Consider the following 18,975-nt stretch of genomic DNA (forward strand, 5'->3'; position numbering starts at 1 on the left):
GTACGTGCTTTTCGTACCCTTTTTATAGTGTCATGGATTTAAAACTAAGGAGTTGTGAGCACAGTTACACAGAAACATCATCAGGTTTGCCTTATAAAAGTTGATTTTCACAAGCATCTAAACCATTTGTATGCCTGGTTTATCCAGTACATTGACCAGGTCTCATTTTTATTCAAATATTTTTTAATATATTTAAAAAACTTTTTTAAATTGGAGGATAATTGCCTTACAATGTGCTGTGTCTGCCGTACACCAACATGAATCAGCTATAAGTATACCTATGTCCCCTCCCTCTGATATTCAGGTTATGAGTGAAGACAGGAAGCAGTTCACGTGCCCCAGTGGCAGCGATTTGGAGACTGTTCCTCACCCTCCTTCCTCACAGCCTCACGTTTACGTTGTAGGTCGACCTTGACTGCAGTCAGAAGGTTGTCGTGTACGATCAGAGCTCCCAGGACGTGGCCTCTCTGGCTTCAGACTGTTTTCTCACTGTCCTCCTGGGTAAACTGGAGAAGAGCTTCAGCTCTGTGCACCTGCTCGCAGGTAAGGCTTGGGGCAGGAGCGAGAGGACTCAGGATCTCACGAATCCTGTAAGCGGGCAGGATTCCACAGCGAGCTCAAAGCACTGATGGATGAAGCTTTGAGGTCGTCACATTAAATGATTTTTTTGTAGCTTTTGACTGATGAGCCTGTTCTACCTAACTTGCGTACGGTTGTCCTACCCCATTGGCCAGGGCAGTTTTGATTTCCCTCGAATGCCTCTTCATTCGCTGTTCATTAGCCAGAAGGCCACGCAGATCTATGTGCCCGTACAGATGGCTCAAAGCCAGCTGCTTCTGTCTGGGACTTTTTCTTTCACCTGCAGTCTGTGAACACAGCGTAATCTGCATCTCAGCTCCCACCCCAAGGCAAGAACCCGACCAGTGCTCAATGTGAACCTTGGTTAAACTGGACTCTGGGTGATAAGATCGCCTGTCCTGGACATGTTGTACAACAAGATAGGAAGAGAATGTGCGTAGAATATTTCTTGTAATAATTAGGGGGAGTATTTTCAAACTAATTTACATATTTTTGTGTGGTTTGTTTTCACAACTAAGTCTCAACTTGCAAATGCTAAGCAACCAGATGACTTTATAAAGTACATGGTAAAGGCTGTTTTATATCTGCCCTCAAGGAGGGTGGTGTGGGAGTTCTGTCTCATTGAATTCCAAAGCCGACTGTTCATCCTTGGCTTCCCCTGTTTGGCAGATGGTCCTAAAGCCCTTCCACTCACATGGTCTCCCAGAGCAGGGAATAGAGTTTGACAGTGCGTGGTAACCTCTGCCACAAAGCCGCTATGTGTACATTGGGTTCTACGACAGTGATCAGCAAGCGTACCTTCAAAAATCTGACCCAAGGAAAACAAAATATTGACAGAAATGATCACTTTCACACCTTTTGTCTTTTGTTGCGAGGAGGTTGCGTTGACCTTGATGATGTTGGCAATTATGTGTTAGAGGTACAGGTATTTCAGTTGTCAGAGGAATCATCAGTTACTGGTGTGTTATCGCTTTTAAACTCTCTGAAGACTTAAATAAGATTTCCGCGTCTCCAGTTCTCTCTCACCAGCTGTTGCTGCTGTTCTTAAGAATAAGCGTAGTTTACCTGTCACTTTCAGGTCATCTGTTGCCACGTGTTTCCTCTATGCTGTGATTCTTTCCTTAAGTGAAGCCAGCGTGTCTCAGAATGTAGCTCTCAGAACTCTGTAATGGAGAATTCACAGCACTATGAATGGTAGGCGCACTCTTTTACTGGGAGTGTAATTGTGTTAAATCTGACAATTGTTACTTGTTGTTCAGTCACTAAGTCTTGTCCGACTCTGCAACCCCCATGAACCGCAGCACACCAGGCTTCTGGGTCCTTCACTATCTCCCACAGTTTGCACAAACTCATATCCATTGAGTCGGTGATGCCATCCAACCATCTCATCCTCTGTTGTTCCCTTCTTCTCCTGCCTTCAGTTTTTTCCAGCATCAGGGTTTTTTCCAGTGAGTCGGCTCTTCACATCAAGTGGCCAAATTATTGGAGCTTCAGCTTAAGCATCAGTCCTTCCAGTGACTATTCAGGGTTGATTTCCTTTAGGATTGACTGGTTTGATCTCCTTTCTGTCCAAGGGACTCTCAAGGGTCTTCTCTAGCACCACAGTTGGAAAGCATCAGTTCTTCAGCACTCAGCCTTCTTACTGTTTCTAGAGTTCCACTGACCTCAGTTGCTGAGTTTAGGACTGCAATTCATGCTTCCTGGGGCCACTATGTGGGACTTTACCTCGGAATCATATCATCAGTACCAAGGTTTTTCTTAAACAAGGCACACCTGGAAAGTGATTATCCCACCTGGCTCTTGTTTCAGATGTTTTTCCCTGCGGGCCTCTGACCTGACAACTTGGCTGGGCAGATGCTCCCAGAGGAATGAGCTCATGTCGAGTTTTAGTTACTCAAGTAGCTTCCTCCCCTTTCTCCAGGAATATGCCCTTGTTACCTGGAAGGTTCTTATGAGCCACATTCTTACCAGCTTTGGGAGGGGCATTCATTGGAAAGCAAGGCAGTGAAAGGACTCATTCCGATCATCTAGATCAGCCCTAGGGACCCGTGGGCCAGTGCTAGGTCAGAACCCTCAGCGTCTCCCCTTTGCACAGGGATGTGTCCTAGGCCTAAACGGAGGCTCACTGAGGCAGCTCCAGGAACCACACATGTGTATCTCCGTGTCACCATCCACACCCCAGAATCCGGTATTTCTCTAAGCTTCAAAGGTGGCTTCAAGCACTGAATGGCCTTCTCTGGGAGTTTCTGAGCAGCCGGATTTCTTAGGATACCTCAGAGAGGGTTCTGGATGATTAAAGGCCTCCCCAGCCATCCAAAGGCCCCTGGCCAGTTGGACATTTTCTTGGTTAGTGCATCTGTTCCTCAGAGTAGACAGAAGAATGTAGTTAGTGGAAGACTGGTGGGGAAGGCAGGGCTGTCAGTTCTTGGCTCTTTTTTTATTTTTATTTTTGCCAAGGTCCAGATGGTCAGAGGACATCCCAGGGATATGGGGTAGAAGGACACATCGACACGTGTTTCTTCGGTAATTTTGTTTGGAAGGGAAATAACTGACAAGCACACTAGCGCCCCACAGGTGCTGCAGGAAATGACAGGGTCGCTGGAGACAGTTTTCACTACCAACTGCCCCTTGATGCTTTCAGCAGTTAGGTATGCTTGTTGGCTCCATGGGGATTTGATAATGGAAAGACAAAAGTGGCTTCTTGCAGTAATCTCTCCATCACGTTAGAGCTTTTAGCTATTCTGAGATTGTTCAGAAAGAAAGTATCAGACACGTGAAATGGCTTTTTATAGTCATTATATATGAGGAGAGGAATTGTGCCCATTCACAATTGCTCCATTCTCCTTTTTGGGGCCACCTTACTCAGAGAGTCATGACTCTGGAGAAAGGGAACAAGAGGACCTCCCCAAGGAGCTGGTAGAAGACGTATCTTAACAAGCTCTTTCCCTCAAGCAAGAGGAGACCCAGACTTACCTGTGGGACCTAGTTACATGGACATTAACAGTGAGGTCTTCCTGACAGTGGAAGCAGTGCTGGGGCTCTGGGCTTAATTTTTCCGTATGGAATAGCAGGTCCGGCCCTGGGATGGGCTAGCTTGGTAAACTTTAGCTTCTCTGCCAGGGAAAGGGGTTCTGTTAAGCCACTTTAACAGCTGATTATCAGTAAGACTTTCCAATCCTGAAACTTTGACCTGATTCTGCAGTGAATTCAGCCTGTATTGACTACATCTGTGGGCCTGCTTAGCCAGGGACCTTGACCCTGGCCTGATCAACTTTCTCTCCTTTTAAGCCCAGCCAGTACTCTAAACCAAGTGATTAATATTTGATAGACATCCGCCACATGCACATCTTTGATTATTTTCTTAAAATCTCCTTTAAACCTGTGTTGTCACGTATCTTTTTCATTTGTTAGCCTAACTCCCCTACCGGATTCTCTTTTTCCTAACTCCCCTACCGGTTTCTCTTTTTCAAGCTAAGGACGTTGTCCTTGTTCATCTTGTGTTCCCCACAAGGCCAAGCACTTTTTCAGTTTTCAATAAATATCTGATATATAAATTAGCTCACAGCTCACAGGTAGGTTTAGACTGTTTGTATTCCATACGACTTATTTTTTTAGTTTAGAATAAGTCATTACATTAAACAATGATGAAACTAATCGGAAAGTGTAGCAAGAACTTGAAGTATTTTGAAATAAATGATAGGCAAGTTGTCTTCATTCAGGTAAAGCAAAAATATAGTTTCTCTGGTGGTCCAGTAGTTAAGAATCCGCCTGCCAACACAGGGGACACAGGTTTGATCCCTTACTCGGGAAGAGCCCGTTTGCCACAGAGCAGCTAAACCCACACACCACAACTATTGAGCCTGTTCTCTAGAGCCCACATGCATCAGCTACTGAGGTCTGTGCAGCCCGGAGGCCGTGCTCCACAACAAAAGAAGCCACAGCAACGAGAAGCCTGCACACCACAAGTGTCTGCAATTAGAGAAAGCCCTCGTGCAGCAACAGAGACTCAGTGCAGCAAAATAATAATTAATAAATAAGTCTTTTAAGAAATACGCAGTGCTCGCTTCGGCAGCACATATACTAAAATTGGAACGATACAGAGAAGATTAGCATGGCCCCTGCGCAAGGATGACACGCAAATTCGTGAAGCGTTCCATATTTTTAGGAGGCAAGAATATACAATGGAGTAAAGACAATCTCTTTAACAAGTGGTGCTGGGAAACTGGTCAACCACTTGTAAAAGAATGAAACTAGATCACTTTCTAACACCGCACACAAAAATAAACTCAAAATGGATTAAAGATCTAAATGTAAGATCAGAAACTATAAAACTCCTAGAGGAGAACATAGGCAAAACACTCTCAGACATAAATCACAGCAGGATCCTCTATGATCCACCTCCCAGAATGCTGGAAATAAAAGCAAAAATAAACAAATGGGATCTAATTAAAATTAAAAGCTTCTGCACAACAAAGGAAAATATAAGCAAGGTGAAAAGACAGCCTTCTGAATGGGAGAAAATAATAGCAAATGAAGCAACTGACAAACAACTAATCTCAAAAATATACAAGCAACTTCTGCAGCTCAACTCCAGAAAAATAAACGACCCAATCAAAAAATGGGCCAAAGAACTAAATCGACATTTCTCCAAAGAAGACATACGGATGGCTAACAAACACATGAAAAGATGCTCAACATCACTCATTATTAGAGAAATGCAAATCAAAACCACAATGAGGTACCACTTCACACCAGTCAGAATGGCTGCGATCCAAAAATCTGCAAGCAATAAATGCTGGAGAGGGTGTGGAGAAAAGGGAACCCTCCTACACTGTTGGTGGGAATGCAAACTAGTACAGCCACTATGGAGAACAGTGTGGAGATTCCTTAAAAAATTGCAAATAGAACTACCTTATGACCCAGCAATCCCACTGCTGGGCATACACACCGAGGAAACCAGAATTGAAAGAGACACATGTACCCCAATGTTCATCGCAGCACTGTTTATAATAGCCAGGACATGGAAACAACCTAGATGTCCATCAGCAGATGAATGGATAAGAAAGCTGTGGTACATATACACAATGGAGTATTACTCAGCTGTTAAAAGAATTCATTTGAATCAGTTCTGATGAGATGGATGAATCTGGAGCCGATTATACAGAGTGAAGTAAGCCAGAAAGAAAAACACCAATACAGTATACTAACACATATATATGGAATTTAGGAAGATGGCAATGACGACCCTGTATGCAAGACAGGGAAAGAGACACAGATGTGTATAACGGACTTTTGGACTCAGAGGGAGAGGGAGAGGGTGGGATGATTTGGGAGAATGACATTCTAACATGTATACTATGATGTGAATTGAATTGCCAGTCTATGTCTGACGCAGGATGCAGCATGCTTGGGGCTGGTGCATGGGGATGACCCAGAAGGATGTTATGGGGAGGGAGGTGGGAGGGGGGTTCATGTTTGGGAATGCATGTAAGAATTAAAGTTTTTAAAATTAAAAAAAAAATAATAAAAATAAATTGGACTTTAAAAAAAAAAAAAAAAAGAAATACGCAGCTGTTACGGGAAAGGTATCTAAAATGTTTCCATCGTTTAAGTAGATTTCAGCATGGCTTTAAGATCTAATAAAAACCCTGGTACAATTGAGCAGTACTGAAATAATGAACTGTGGCAAGGAACTGACAGCTCTAGAAAACCTAACGCCACTCACCGGAGGAGGCACGGCCTCGAATCCATATGAATTGAGGCTGGTTGAAGCAAATGTTTATATGAAGTCAATTCATTATTTAGCCACTAGTAAGTTCATGGCTCAGTCGGTAAAGAATCTGCCTGCAGTGCAGGAGACCTGGGTTCAATCCCTGGGTTGGGAAGATCCTCTGGAGAAGGAAATGGCAATCTACTCCAGTATTCTTGCCTGGAAAATCCCATGGACAGAGGAGCCTGGTGGGCTACAGTCCATGGGGCCGCAAGAGTCGGACACGACTTAGTGACTAAACCAAACCACAAGTTTCCCAATGGGCTTCCCTGGTGGCTCGGTGGTAAGAATCCACCTGCCAGTGCAGGAGACATCGGTTCAATCCCTGGGTTGGGAAGATCCCTTCGAGAAGGAATAGCAACCCACTCCAGTACTCTTGCCTGGGAAATCCATGGACAGAGGAGCCTGGCTGGCTGCAGCCCACGAGGTCGCAGAAGAGTCGGACGCAACTTAGTGACTAAACTACAAAGTCTTCCAGTAACCAAGCCGGATTAAACCATAGCATTGTTTCACCCCTCAGAGGATTAAAGCAGTTTACTGTGAGTTGTAGCCTCATCTTAGCCAAAAAGAATGAACTTGGATCCCTTTGGAAAGTTCTCCCTCATCATTGATGGGTATAAACAGTTGCCAATATTGACTTATTGATCAACTTTTTTGGTCTTGTTAACTTCCAGGAAACTCTGTAAAAGCTAATCTTGTTTCTTGGCGTTTAATTATTCATCATATTACTTAATTCTACTTGCCTTTGTCTATTATATTCCTAAGGGTGCCAGATTGAAAATAAGGATATTAGAAAAAAAAGAAAAGCCTCTGAATCTGGGCATTTTTGTGTATGCTAACATAATGGAGAATAAATGGGTTAATTTACTAGAAATAAAGATCAACCTACAGATAAAAATGCTCTTCTATTATTTCCTTCTCTTTCTTTGCTCTTGTAACTCTGGGTAAGAGCAAAAGGGACCCACAGCAGTTGGTTCGTTCTCCAGCACTCATTTCTTCCCCCCTCCCCCCAAACTTTACACTTTGAATTTTTGTGTTAGGGTATAACTGATTAACAATGTTGTGGTGGTTTCAGGTGAACAGTGAAGGGGCTCAGCCGTACATATACATGTATCCATTCTTCCCCAATGGAGAAGGGAATGGCAACCCACTCCAGTACTCTTGCCTGGAGAATTCCACGGACAGAGGAGCCTGTATAGTCCATGGGGTGGCAAAGAGTCAGACACGACTGAGCGACACACACACACACCCACTCTCCCCTAAACCCCCTCCCATCCATGCTGCCCCATAACATTGAGCAGAGGTCCATGCAGCCCTCATTTCTGTCCTGTGATGAGGCACAGCATAGTCTTGAAGCAAAAAAACCCTGGAGCTGAATCACAGATCTCAGCCCTTTCATTTATAAATGAGGAATGGCTCTCCCTGGGCTTCTCAGGTGGTACTAGAAGTAAAGAATCTGCCTGCCAATGCAGGAGATGCAAGTTCGATCCCTAAGTCAGGAAGACCCCCTGGAGAAGGGAATGGCAGCCCACTCCAGTATTCTTGCCTGGAGACTGCCATGGACAGAGGAGCCTGGTGAGCTACAGTCCATTGGTTTGCAAAAGAGTCAGACACAACTGAGCGACTAACACTACTAATGACTCTCTCCAGCTCTCCCCAAGCTCTGTGCCCAGTCTTCTGGAATTCCTTGAGGAGGCTGGACTGAGAATCAGGGGTGCCCACTTCAGGTCAAGTCTGTGCTTTCTTTTCGTGGTAGCCCTCTCTCAGCTTCTTTGTGGACTTCAGAGTCATATTCTTACTTCACATTGTATGAAAGAAGCAACATATAAAAATACACTGTATATAACATTTTTAAGCATTAATCTTTTTCAGTCAAGGGGAATCATCAAATAAAAGTCTATTCTGTTCTGAGCTGAATTATGACTCTGGGTAACGATAGAAGATACTCACCAGGGGGATCAGTGTCAAGTGTGTGTGCTAAGGGTTTTTAGAAACATTTCGTCTCTGAACACAGCTAAGGTCTTCGATGAATGTCTGCTAAAGGCCAAGTATGTATTTCTTTGTTCTGATTCAGAGTTGCTAGTGTGGTTAGAGCTGGGAGTGAATAAAAATGTGCTTGACTCTTCACTCACTTCCAGTTTAACGGGAATCTAAACTCAGCAGTTCTGTGTACAAAACGTGCAGCTTTCTACTGCCATTCCACCCTGAACGTGTCTGATCTCATCTGATTTGGGAAGCTAGGCAGGGTCGGGCCTGGTTAGGACTTGGATGGGAGAAATGTGCTGCTTTGGTTCAGTGGCACCAGTCACCGTCCTGCCACCTGGAAGCAGGGCAGGAGCTGACCCTCCCACTTACACATTTGCTGGTGCCACCGTCTGCTGTCTTATCCCACGGGGCGTTTCTTCTGTCCCGTGTCTACGGAGGGGAAGTCTTCAATCACTGCATTTTCGATCCTGCAGTAGCTGGTGAAACAGATTGGTGTTAATGGGGTCTAGTCAAAGTACCGCAGTAAGTCAGGAATTGCCTCTTCTCATGTTTAAAAAGCTGCGGTGACCAAGAGCCACTAAAAACAGACTAAAACTCGGTTCCGTTTCGCCCTGGTTGCTGTCTGTTTGCTGGCTCCGTTTCTCAGTTTGCATGCGATTATCCAGACTAGAGCCCCTTTTCTCCAGTTGCTACCTGCCGGTACAGTAACAAGACAGCTGTGTCACTCCCTAAGTGACCCGGACCTCAGACGTCATGCCTGGGGCTGCTTCTGTTCAATAGTTGGACTGCGGACCATGCTAGAGATGGTTCACCGTGACACCTTGCACAAGCCACCCAGAGGCCCCGTGGGTGACAACGGTGACATCAGTCTTCCCCTGACCCAATCATGTCATTTGTGTCCTATCCATTCAGCCAGCCTCTCAGTGTCCAAGGGCTTCCTTTTGTGGGCCCTGGGCTGCACCTGGGGGATGGGGTGCTGGGAAAGCACACCGCTCACCCCCGCACCTAAGAACGCAGAGTTAATTTGGAGTCCCACATTCGAAGTGGACGAAACAGAGGTGCGGTTGACAGTGTGCCAGCTGGTGAAGGGCGTGACTGGGTGTCGCCTGCCGGGCTTGGGGAAGAGTTGGTGACAGCGGTGGCATTTTGATCAGACCTTGAAAGATGAGTAAGATTTGGGGGCGGGCGGGGGAGGGACCTCGGTGGACTAACTGAAAGGAAGGGAAACGTGATTACAGATGTTAAGAGTGAACATTGATTTTAAGAGTAGGGAGGAGACAGAATAGACTTTTTGTGACGGAGAGGAAGGGGAATTGAGTGGAAATACGGTCAGGCTGGGGTGGCCTGGGATGCCTTGGAGACTCGGTGACACCCGTTACCCCTTGGCCACCAGAGCTTTCTTCTGGCCTCTTTGCTCTGTACTTCTGCTACCAACTCCAGCCAACACTACCCCTCCACACCTGCCCAGGGGCCTCCTCGCTGCTCACACACCCTGTCCACACTCTCCCCCCACCCCACTACTCACTCTCTCACCAGCGTACGTCTCTGTTTTATATTTTTAATGTAGTCCTGATTTTATCACCCCCTGGCTTAATACACACCAGCACTTTGGGGGTAAATTCCATAATCTTTCCCTGACTCCAGGGCCCTGCAGTGGCAGCTTCTGCCCGCCTTCACACCTTCGTCTCAGGCCCTTGTCCGTCCTCAGGTTGCTCTGTGTGTGTATTTTAGTTCTTCGGGTCTCGGGTGCCCTAGCCCTGCAGCCCTGAGGCGCCCCTCTCTGCCCTGATGTGCCCGCCTGTCCCTCATATCTGGGTCAATCTCCCACTTGACTCACGGCAGCCCTCCAACCTCCCCTGGTCCCCACACAGAGGTGCGTGTCCTCTGTCACACACACTCCTCTGGCCACGCACCGTAATCAGCTAATTGCTCATCTGATTGATTGGCTGAAGTTTGTCCCACTAAAGTGTCCATTCCAGAGACAGCCCCTGCATTATCGCCAGGGTCCCGTCAACCCAGCCTCGAGTCCATCTCTCAACCAAGTGCAGATGCCAGTGGCCTCTGGTGTTATTTGGCTGACAGTCGGGGGCCCCTTCCCTCCCCGATGCTCCACCACGTCCGTGGGGAGGCGGCGCACTTGGCCCCAGAGGAGGACGGCTGCTAGAGTGGACATAGCAAAGTGGGCGCACGGGAGGGCTTCTCAGGGTGGGTGTGGGTTAGAAGCCTGAGCTTCACGGGGGAAAGGCCATTTGGGCTCCGAGGAGCCCTTCTCTGGAGACCAGACTCCTGTTCCCTTTTCCCTTTGACTCAGAGCATTGTCTCCTGATGGGGGTGAGGGGTCTCGGGAGGCCCTGCCTGCTGGTGGTGACCCTGGGCACAGACAGCAGCCACTTCGTCCTCAGCGGGGGTCAGTCTGTCCTTGGTCCAGCTTGTCTCCTGAGGGCTGTTGGCCGTGGTTCCTTGAGCCCTGGAAGTCACGGGGTCTGAAGGCCTGAGCCTGTCTCTTGAGGGAAGTTCCCTAGACACGACAGAAGCACCTGAGGACTCACCGGGGATTCTGGATGATGCAGGCAGCATTTACCAGGTCTCCCTCCCCCCCCCTTTTTTTTTTTTTTTGACATCAGAGAAATGTTCTGCTTGCTCTCAGCTGCCTCACTCACCCTGAGGGTCCTCTGGGGCCTCAGAGGAGGAGTAGGAAGAGGTTCTGGCTCCCACCCAGGCCCACAGAGCTCTCGGCGCTGAGTGGAATCAGGAAATCCTTTTGAACACCAAGCATACACAAGATTTATGTCCATCAACAGCTATTCATTGTAACAAGAAAGGATTCAGTAAACATTTAGTTATATGCTAAGCATTGTGCGAAATCCGGAGATGATTGCAAACAAGTGTGAGACACAATTCTTACACACAGTTCGCAGCGTGTTATAGCTGGAGAGATAGGAGGGCACCACAAACACGGAATGAGAATTCACAGTGACCGGGTCAGTGGAAAATACTGCCATGTGATGGCTATGTATACATTCATATATATGTGTATGTATATGCTTCCCAGTGGTAAAAAATCTGCCTGCCAAGCAGAAGAGCGAGTTCAATCCTTAGGTCAGGAATTCCCTGGAGGAGGGCATGGCAACCCACTCCAATCTTTTTGCCTGGAGAATCCCATGGATAGAGGAGCCTGGTGGGCTGCAGTCCATGGGATCGTGAAGGAGTCGGATATGACTGAGCGACTAAACAACAACAAACAATGTATATGTATTTTTGGTCACACTGCACAGCTTGTGGGATCCTAGATCCCCGACCAGGGATGGAACCCGTGCTCCCTGAGGTGGAAGCGTGGGGCTATAACCACTGGCTTGTCAGGGTAGTACTGTGGCTGTGTTATTTTAAAGAAGTTCTAAGTTGGCAAGACCATATTTAGATACACTGATCAGGGAAGATTGTTGTTGTTTTTTTTTAATACAGCAGGATTTTAAGAATGCAACAGAGTACTAGAATTGAAACTAGAGAGCAGCTCCATGGTAAGAGAGGATTGTATCATGAAGCTTGTTTTGGTGGTGAGTCACTGTGGGTGATAAGAAGGTAAAGTGTATATTCTCTTGGTCACGGTAAGAGAACCGCGGCGCATCAGCTGGAGAAGAGCTGTGATCCGTGCCAGCCTCTGGTTCATAAGGACTGAATGGCCAGAGGCTGGCGATGAGACCACACAGGTGTGTTGGGGAAACAGGAGGAAGACGATTGGACCTGGGATGTGGTGGGTGGAGCAGGGACAGTGAAGGTGGACAGTAGAGCGGGGTCAGATGATGAAGGGGCTTGAGTGGCTAACCAGGAATTTTGGGTTGCATTCTCTGGGCATTTGGGAGCACAGGTTACATCAGAACTATCTTAGGAGCTTAATCGGGCAACAGAGTGGAAGCCAGTTGGGGAAAGGACAGGTGGATCAAAGAGAGCTGTTCCTGAATTTATCCAGTGATGCAGCTCAGAGCTCACAGGCAGGGGTGTGGTAGGGGAGATGATGAGGCAGGGACAGACAGACAGACGTCGCAAAGGCAAATTCGAGTGTTGCCATGCCAGGAGGGTGCTGCTAAGGCGACTGGGAGAACGGGGCCGACAGGTACAGGGATAGAGAGTGAAAGAGAAGCAGACATGGGCTTGGAATTTATTTTTAAAATGTCAATAAGTCTTTCAAGTGCAAATGCCCAAAAGAGGGTTGAAAATGTTAGATTGGAATTTGGGACCTCAAGTTCCCAAATGCAACCTTGGAAGTCTTGACTTCCAGGTGAACTGCAGCGTGGCCCATTCGGTAAGGAATCCATCTGCAATGCAGGAGACCCGGATGCGATCCCTGGGTTGAGAAAATCCCCTGGAGAAGGAAATAGCAACCCACTCTGGTATTATGGCCTGGAGAATCCCAGGGACAGGAGCCTGGCAGGCTACAGTCCATGGGTTCTCAAAGAGTCAGACACAACTGAGTAACTAAACCACCACCACCAGAGCAAAGGTGATCTCCTGAACCACCTCAGAGGCCTTCTACATCCTGCCTCCTCAGGAAGCCCCCGGCGGCTGCTCACTGGGCTGTGTCTTCAAGTCACCGGAGGACCCAGCGGGTGGCCCCTTTGACCCTCTCTTCTGCTTACAGTGCTCACCGCCTTCACTCGGGTGGGTTCTGGCCATAATTCCTTTTGATTGGTTGTTCTGGCTGTACTCTTCAGAACAATCTTTGTGTGAAGGGATTTATTAAGAGTCCTGCCTAGCTCTGTGTGTATGTGTTTTCAGAGAAAGAGTCTCTGGGCATTGTTACGTATCACCAGTGTGAAAGCCCAGGGACTTCCCTGGTGGTCCAGTGATTAAGACTCTGTGCTTCCAATACAGAGGGTGCAGGTTCAAGCCCTGGTCTGGGAACTAAGATGCCACATGCTGCTCTGCATGGCCAAAAAATAAATAAATAATAACTTTAAAAACATCAATAAAAGAGTTAAAAAAAAAATGTCAGTCAACATCTTCTGAGAACTCTTTTACTAAACAACACTTCAGGATTTTGCCAGTTGAATCGATCTAGATAACACTATCTTAAGGAATGCAAATTTTAGAAATTATGAGTCATAAGAACTCTGATAAGTTACATTCTTTTAGTATTTAGTGATTTTTTTTTAATGCTAGTATTTTGCAAAATTTTAAGTCATTTATTGTGTTGGATAACGATGTTAATCCAAAACTTAGCTGGAATGTCCCATCCCCGCCGTGCCGGGTGATTGGTGACTTCATACAGAGGGAGCTTGGAAGTGTCATTTATGGGGCAGGTTTCATGAGATGGAGGCTTCTTCTCAGGCTTCCTGGAGGGAAGGTCTTCACAGAAATGCATGTCTGCCCCCTTCCTCTTGAGGGAGTGGAAGGGTGGAATAAGTTTAAAATAAATGCTCCACGTCATTTGGAATTTTTTTTCTCTTCTGTGCTGCTCAGCAGACAGTTAACTAGGTAGGACATAGTTGCTGCTGATGCTGCTAAGAAAAGTGTGCCAGGCTCTCTGCCCTCCTGTGTGGCTGGGTTTCCCTACACCAACCTTTGTACACTGGAAAACACTGGAAAAGTACAGTTACTTTTTTTTTTTCTTTCGCCCACACAGCTTAGTTCCCTGACCAGGGATCAAATCCATGCCCCCTCCAATGGAAGCCCGGAGTCCTAACTACTGGACCACCAGGGTATTCCCACAGTTACATATTTTTGCTTGCTTTCTTTGCAGATATGTAATTACATTGCGTTTCTTCTTCTTTTCATTTTATGTAACTAGTTTCAACTCTCCATATATACGGTCTGCAGACCCCAGGAGAATTGTGACCATCCTTGAATATTTTTAAATGGTTAAAGAATAAAGTTGGCTGAAGCAGACACTTCAGACTAAAAGTGCAAAGTAATTATTCTTAAGAGCAGTTAACATGCTGGGTCGGCCAAAAACGTCATTTGGGTTTTTCCATGACAGTGTACAGAAAAGCCTGAACAAACGTTTTGGCCAACTCAGTACTTCCAAGATACACATCTCAACATTTCAGTGTTTGATATTAGGGTTGTCTCCTTTGCGCAGTAGCAAAGCCCAGATTTTACTTTCAGTATGGAAAGAGCTGTTGTGTACAGACACAGGAATACTCCATTTCAGTCCTTCACATACATTCCAGAATAAGTAGATGAATGGGTCATATTTATGCCACAGAAAAGGGAACTTTGTTTTGCAAAAGGATTGAACTACATGAAAACTATATTGAAAACCTATGAGACTATGTAAACTGTGAAAATGATTTAATGAGTGGAACTTAAATTTGCATGTGACTGTTTAGAAGAATGTGTTTCATGAAGTGGAGTTTTGTGTAAACAGATTTCTGTACATAGCCATGGACTTCATCCCCAGTGTGGGAAGGGGTTGCCTTGAATCCCACTTCGCAGTTTGGGTAGCTGTCAGAGGGTTAAGAATCTGCCTGCTGTGCAGGAGCTGCAGGAGATACAGGTTCAGTCTCTGGGTCAGGAAGATCCCTTGCAGGAGGGCATGGCAACCCACTCCAGCATTCTTGCCTGGAGAAGCTCATGGACAGAGGAGCCTGGTGGGCAATAGTCCACGGGGTCTCAAGGAGTCAGACACGACTGAAGTGACTTAGTGCACACACAGCTGATAAAGCTCTTAGATCTGCTGCCTGTTTGAACTGAAGCATAAGTGGGCAGCCTTCTATTTCTTCCTGCAGTGAAATGTCTTCGGAATCATGGAGTTGATGTTTATCTCTGGTTTGACTTCAAGGATAGGGATGCATTTTTAGAACTTGAATCTGAAAATTAACATCACTCATCTGTAGTACAGTGCTACTTCTGTTGATTATGGAAATATACTTTTAAGAAACACCGCTGTGATTTATAACTGCCAGGGTCAGAATAAAGAGAAAGATGACCAATTAGAATTGTTTAGTGGTGTTTCTTTATGTATATTTTCTTTTACTTGGCAGTTTTTCTCCCTATGAAAATGGGATGGTGGTTAACATTGGCTCCTATAGAAAATTATATTTATGGCTGGAATTATGAAGGAGGTGTTCTTAAGAAGTGTTTTCTTGGCTGAGCGAGAAGAAAGCAACATACAAATCACGAACGCCTTTAAGCTGTACCAAATGTTTTCTCTTTCCAAAGTAATATGTATGTTTTTATTTATAAACATGCATTCTCCTGGTGAAGTAGTGGACAACAGACAGAATATGGATTTTTAACATTGCAATCTGTTTGGCTATCTGTCCAGAGCTGTAGAGGCCAGTGCTGTCTGTGTGTCTGTCTGCTGGTCTCCCTACCTCTGTTTCTCTACAGGCCAGGGTGTCTGCATATGTGTCTTCCTTCCTTTTAAAAACAAGCATTCACAAGAGGCCCTAGTGGGTGCAACGTTCCAAGATTCAGGTCTGTCTTAGGGAAGAACATATGGGTTGTCTGACTTTCTATTTTCTCCATTCCTAGACGATAAGCAGCATAAAATCCAGGGATGGGAGAAATTTGGCCAGATTGGACGGTTGAGTCAAATCCTTTGACAACTTTAAAAATTATTTTAAAACTTTTCAAGAGCGTGACAGTTTTCCAGTGCTGGTCTCACAGTAAACAAAGGGATCCTGAGCCAACACTGTGCCTTCTTGGCGTAATAGACTCTAACTTGGGATCCGGACACCAGAGTCAGGAGCGAGGGCCGAGATGTCTCTCTACTCTGCATCTGTCATCCCCTTGTCACAGAGTTCACGTAGATGAATTGTACTGTTCTCCTTGTGTGGATCTAGTTAATAGAGGAAGAGGGACATTTTAGACATATTTCAAAACTGAGTTGCTGATGAAGCCACAGATAGTTTCTCGAGGGTTTGGGTAGATCAGGAGGTGTCTCATCTGTGATTAATTAATGAAATGAAACCAGGGTCACTGGAGTCCAGCAATGAATGAAAGGTCAGCGAATGGAAAAAACTGTCAATAAAGGCGGATGTCAGCAGAGTGGAACATTGTCAGAGATAAAGATCAGGGGAAATGCACTCTTTGCCAAGGTAGACTCCTGTGGAAGTGACCAGGAGTCCTGGTTTGGGACATTTCAAGCCAGACTGAGCACTGATTTCAATGAAATTTGTTAAATATTTTAAGGCTGTTTGGGTTTGTGCTGCTAGAGATTAGTTGTAAAAATTTGTTTACAAAAAGGGGGGGTTCTGTTTGCTTTATGATGTGTTTTACCACCTGTTATTCCTGTTTTGTTTGGCTCTGGGGGGTTGTTCTGATGCTGAATTGTGGTTTGTTTTCTTTCTGTTTTCTGTATTAGAATTTTCTAGCACCGCACTCACATTTTACTTTTTTAGACCCACTGAAGTTAGAAGTGACTTAGGATAGCGTGAATGATAGAGCTGGACTTGGAATAGCCGAGGCTGGCCACTCTCACTCTACGATGGTTAGAGACTCTATCCCCTCTGAACGTAGTTTGTTGGAGGGAACGGGCTGAAAGTCACCAAGACGCAGGACAGCCTCACCACCAGTTCACAGACTGTAACCGCGAGCCAGCCGCTAGCCCCAGTCCATCCTCGGTTTTGCTACTGGTCTCATGCGCCTGGAGCTTACAGAGCTCTTGCGTCTCTGGTCAAGCCACCTTCTCTGTTCTCTGCCTCATCAGCGCTTCTGAGCCACATGGCTTAGCACTTCTGAGCCACGTGGCTTAGCGCTTCTGAGCCACGTGGCACGGCTCTTCTGTCTGTTTGGGAGAGGCCTTGGCCATTTCCAGCCTAGTGAAATGATGCTAAAATGAGGCAGGACCCCAGAGATGGCAGCAGATACGTTGCTCACATTCTAGGCAACGTGGCACTTAATTCCATGGCATTTTAGAAATGTGGTCTAATGCAGCCAATGAGAGTACAGTCTGAAGCTGGGCTGCCAGGGCTCACATCCCAGCCCTGTTGGTTATCAGTCTGTGCCTTTCTGAACCTCAGTTACCTTATCTGTGAAATGGGAATAACCCAGGCACCTCCTTCAAGGGGTTGTAACGATCAAACAAAACTTGTAAAGTGCTTAGAGCAATGCTTGTCACATAGTACATGTTCAGTAACTCTAGGATGACTTATTTGTAAATATGATGACTTATAAGTTTAAAATGGAATTCCTTGGATGGTCCGGTTTCTGTCTTCTGAGAACACTTCGTAGACTCCCGTTTTGTTGGATTTAAATGAGAGAGACCATCCCCTGAACTGTTCTGGAGCCAGAATAGGAAAAAAAAATATGACAGCAGTTTCTTAGAGAACTACCAGAACCACAAAAGTTACTGGAAGTTAAAATTTAAACCCATTCAATTAAATTGTGATCAGAATTGCGGCTGCCAGTTACTGTGTTGGGTAAGCAAGCGTAAGATAGGCCAAGAATGTTGAGATTCTTTAATGTTTGTTTTTACAAGAATTACTTGAGGGGAAAAAACTCACCTTAAATGATTGTATTATGCCATAAAGAGACTGAAAAGGACAAAACATAAATAGAAGCAAAATTATAAATCCTGAATCATGAGAGGCATATACATATGCCTGTATTAAAGGGAAAAAAGTGGACATGTTAGTTGCTCAAGTTGTGTCCAACTCTTTGTGACCCTATGGACTGTAGCCCACCAGGCTCCCCTGTCCATGAGATTCTCCAGGCAGGAATACTGGAGTGGGTAGTCATTCTCTCTTCCAGGGGATCTTCCAGACCTGGAGATGGAACTTGGGTCTCCAGCATTGCAAGCAGATTCTTTGTCATCTTACCAGAAAATGCCTGTATTAACTGATCCCTTTTTGAGATAGCTGGTGGGTTATACTCTTAAGTGTGGAAATTCCAATTTACTCTATTTCAGTAGTTGCAACGGCCTTAACTTGATGTTTCCTGTGAGTTCCACCAGCTATTAAAAGATATAAAATGGGAGGGGAAATTCCATGGTCAAATAAGTTTGGGAACCTTGAATTAAACGAAAGTAAACCAGTTTCCTTAGAGGTTTTTAGGCTCCTCAGAGAGCTTTTAATATGTGAGCTGTGAGTCTCCTAGGGAGAAATGCCATGTAGTGTTTCAGGTCCCAGTGTCCCATCTGCCAGCTTCCTGCAGGAGGTCAGTGCTCCAGAGCCGACTCTGGGAGATGCAGCCTTCGGAGCACTGCTGCTTTCGTTCTGTTTCAGGTGAATCCTGCTGAGGAATAGCTGCAGACTAGCGATGGGGGAAGGCCACAGACGAGGCTGGGAACTGGATGTCTGATGCCTGTGCCGTGGGGCGCTTCCTCTGCAGGCACAAGCTCTCAGGCATCCTGACTGGCCCCATCCTCTCCGTCCTCTGACAGCTCTGTGAGGGGGTCTGATCACTGCTCCCAGTTTAGGAACAGGAAAACTAACAGCCAGAGGGCGTCATTCACTTGTGCAAACCTGACAACCAGAACATGGTGAAGCCTGGATGAGAACTCAGTACAGCGGCCTGTGTTCTTCTTCCCTCTGATGTTCGGTCATGTGTGTATGTGGTTCGTATGCCCTGTGTTGTGGTTTGTATGCCCTGTGTGCGTGTGCGTGTGTGTGGTTTGTATGCCCTGTGTGTGTGTGTGGTTTGTATGCTCTGTGTCTGTCTGTCTGTCTGGTTTGTATGCCCTGTGTGTGTGTGTGTGT

The 18,975-nt window shown here is 45.9% G+C and overlaps 1 protein-coding gene and 1 non-coding gene across 2 annotated transcripts in view; both read left to right on the forward strand.

The window, feature by feature from the left end:
• The window catches only part of DUSP16 (dual specificity phosphatase 16), a 91,895-nt gene that overhangs the window by 41,541 nt on the left and 31,379 nt on the right, over positions 1-18,975 (forward strand). The window contains exon 4 of the mRNA XM_042247513.2: positions 405-543. Coding sequence (XP_042103447.1) covers positions 405-543 — 139 coding nt within the window. The remainder of the gene's footprint in view (positions 1-404; positions 544-18,975) is intronic.
• On the forward strand, positions 4,636-4,742 carry LOC114114300 (U6 spliceosomal RNA). Its single transcript, XR_003589122.1, has one exon. It is a non-coding gene; the product is annotated as a U6 spliceosomal RNA (small nuclear RNA).

This window comes from Ovis aries, chromosome 3, assembly GCF_016772045.2.
Source record: "Ovis aries strain OAR_USU_Benz2616 breed Rambouillet chromosome 3, ARS-UI_Ramb_v3.0, whole genome shotgun sequence".
Taxonomy (NCBI): domain Eukaryota; kingdom Metazoa; phylum Chordata; class Mammalia; order Artiodactyla; family Bovidae; genus Ovis; species Ovis aries.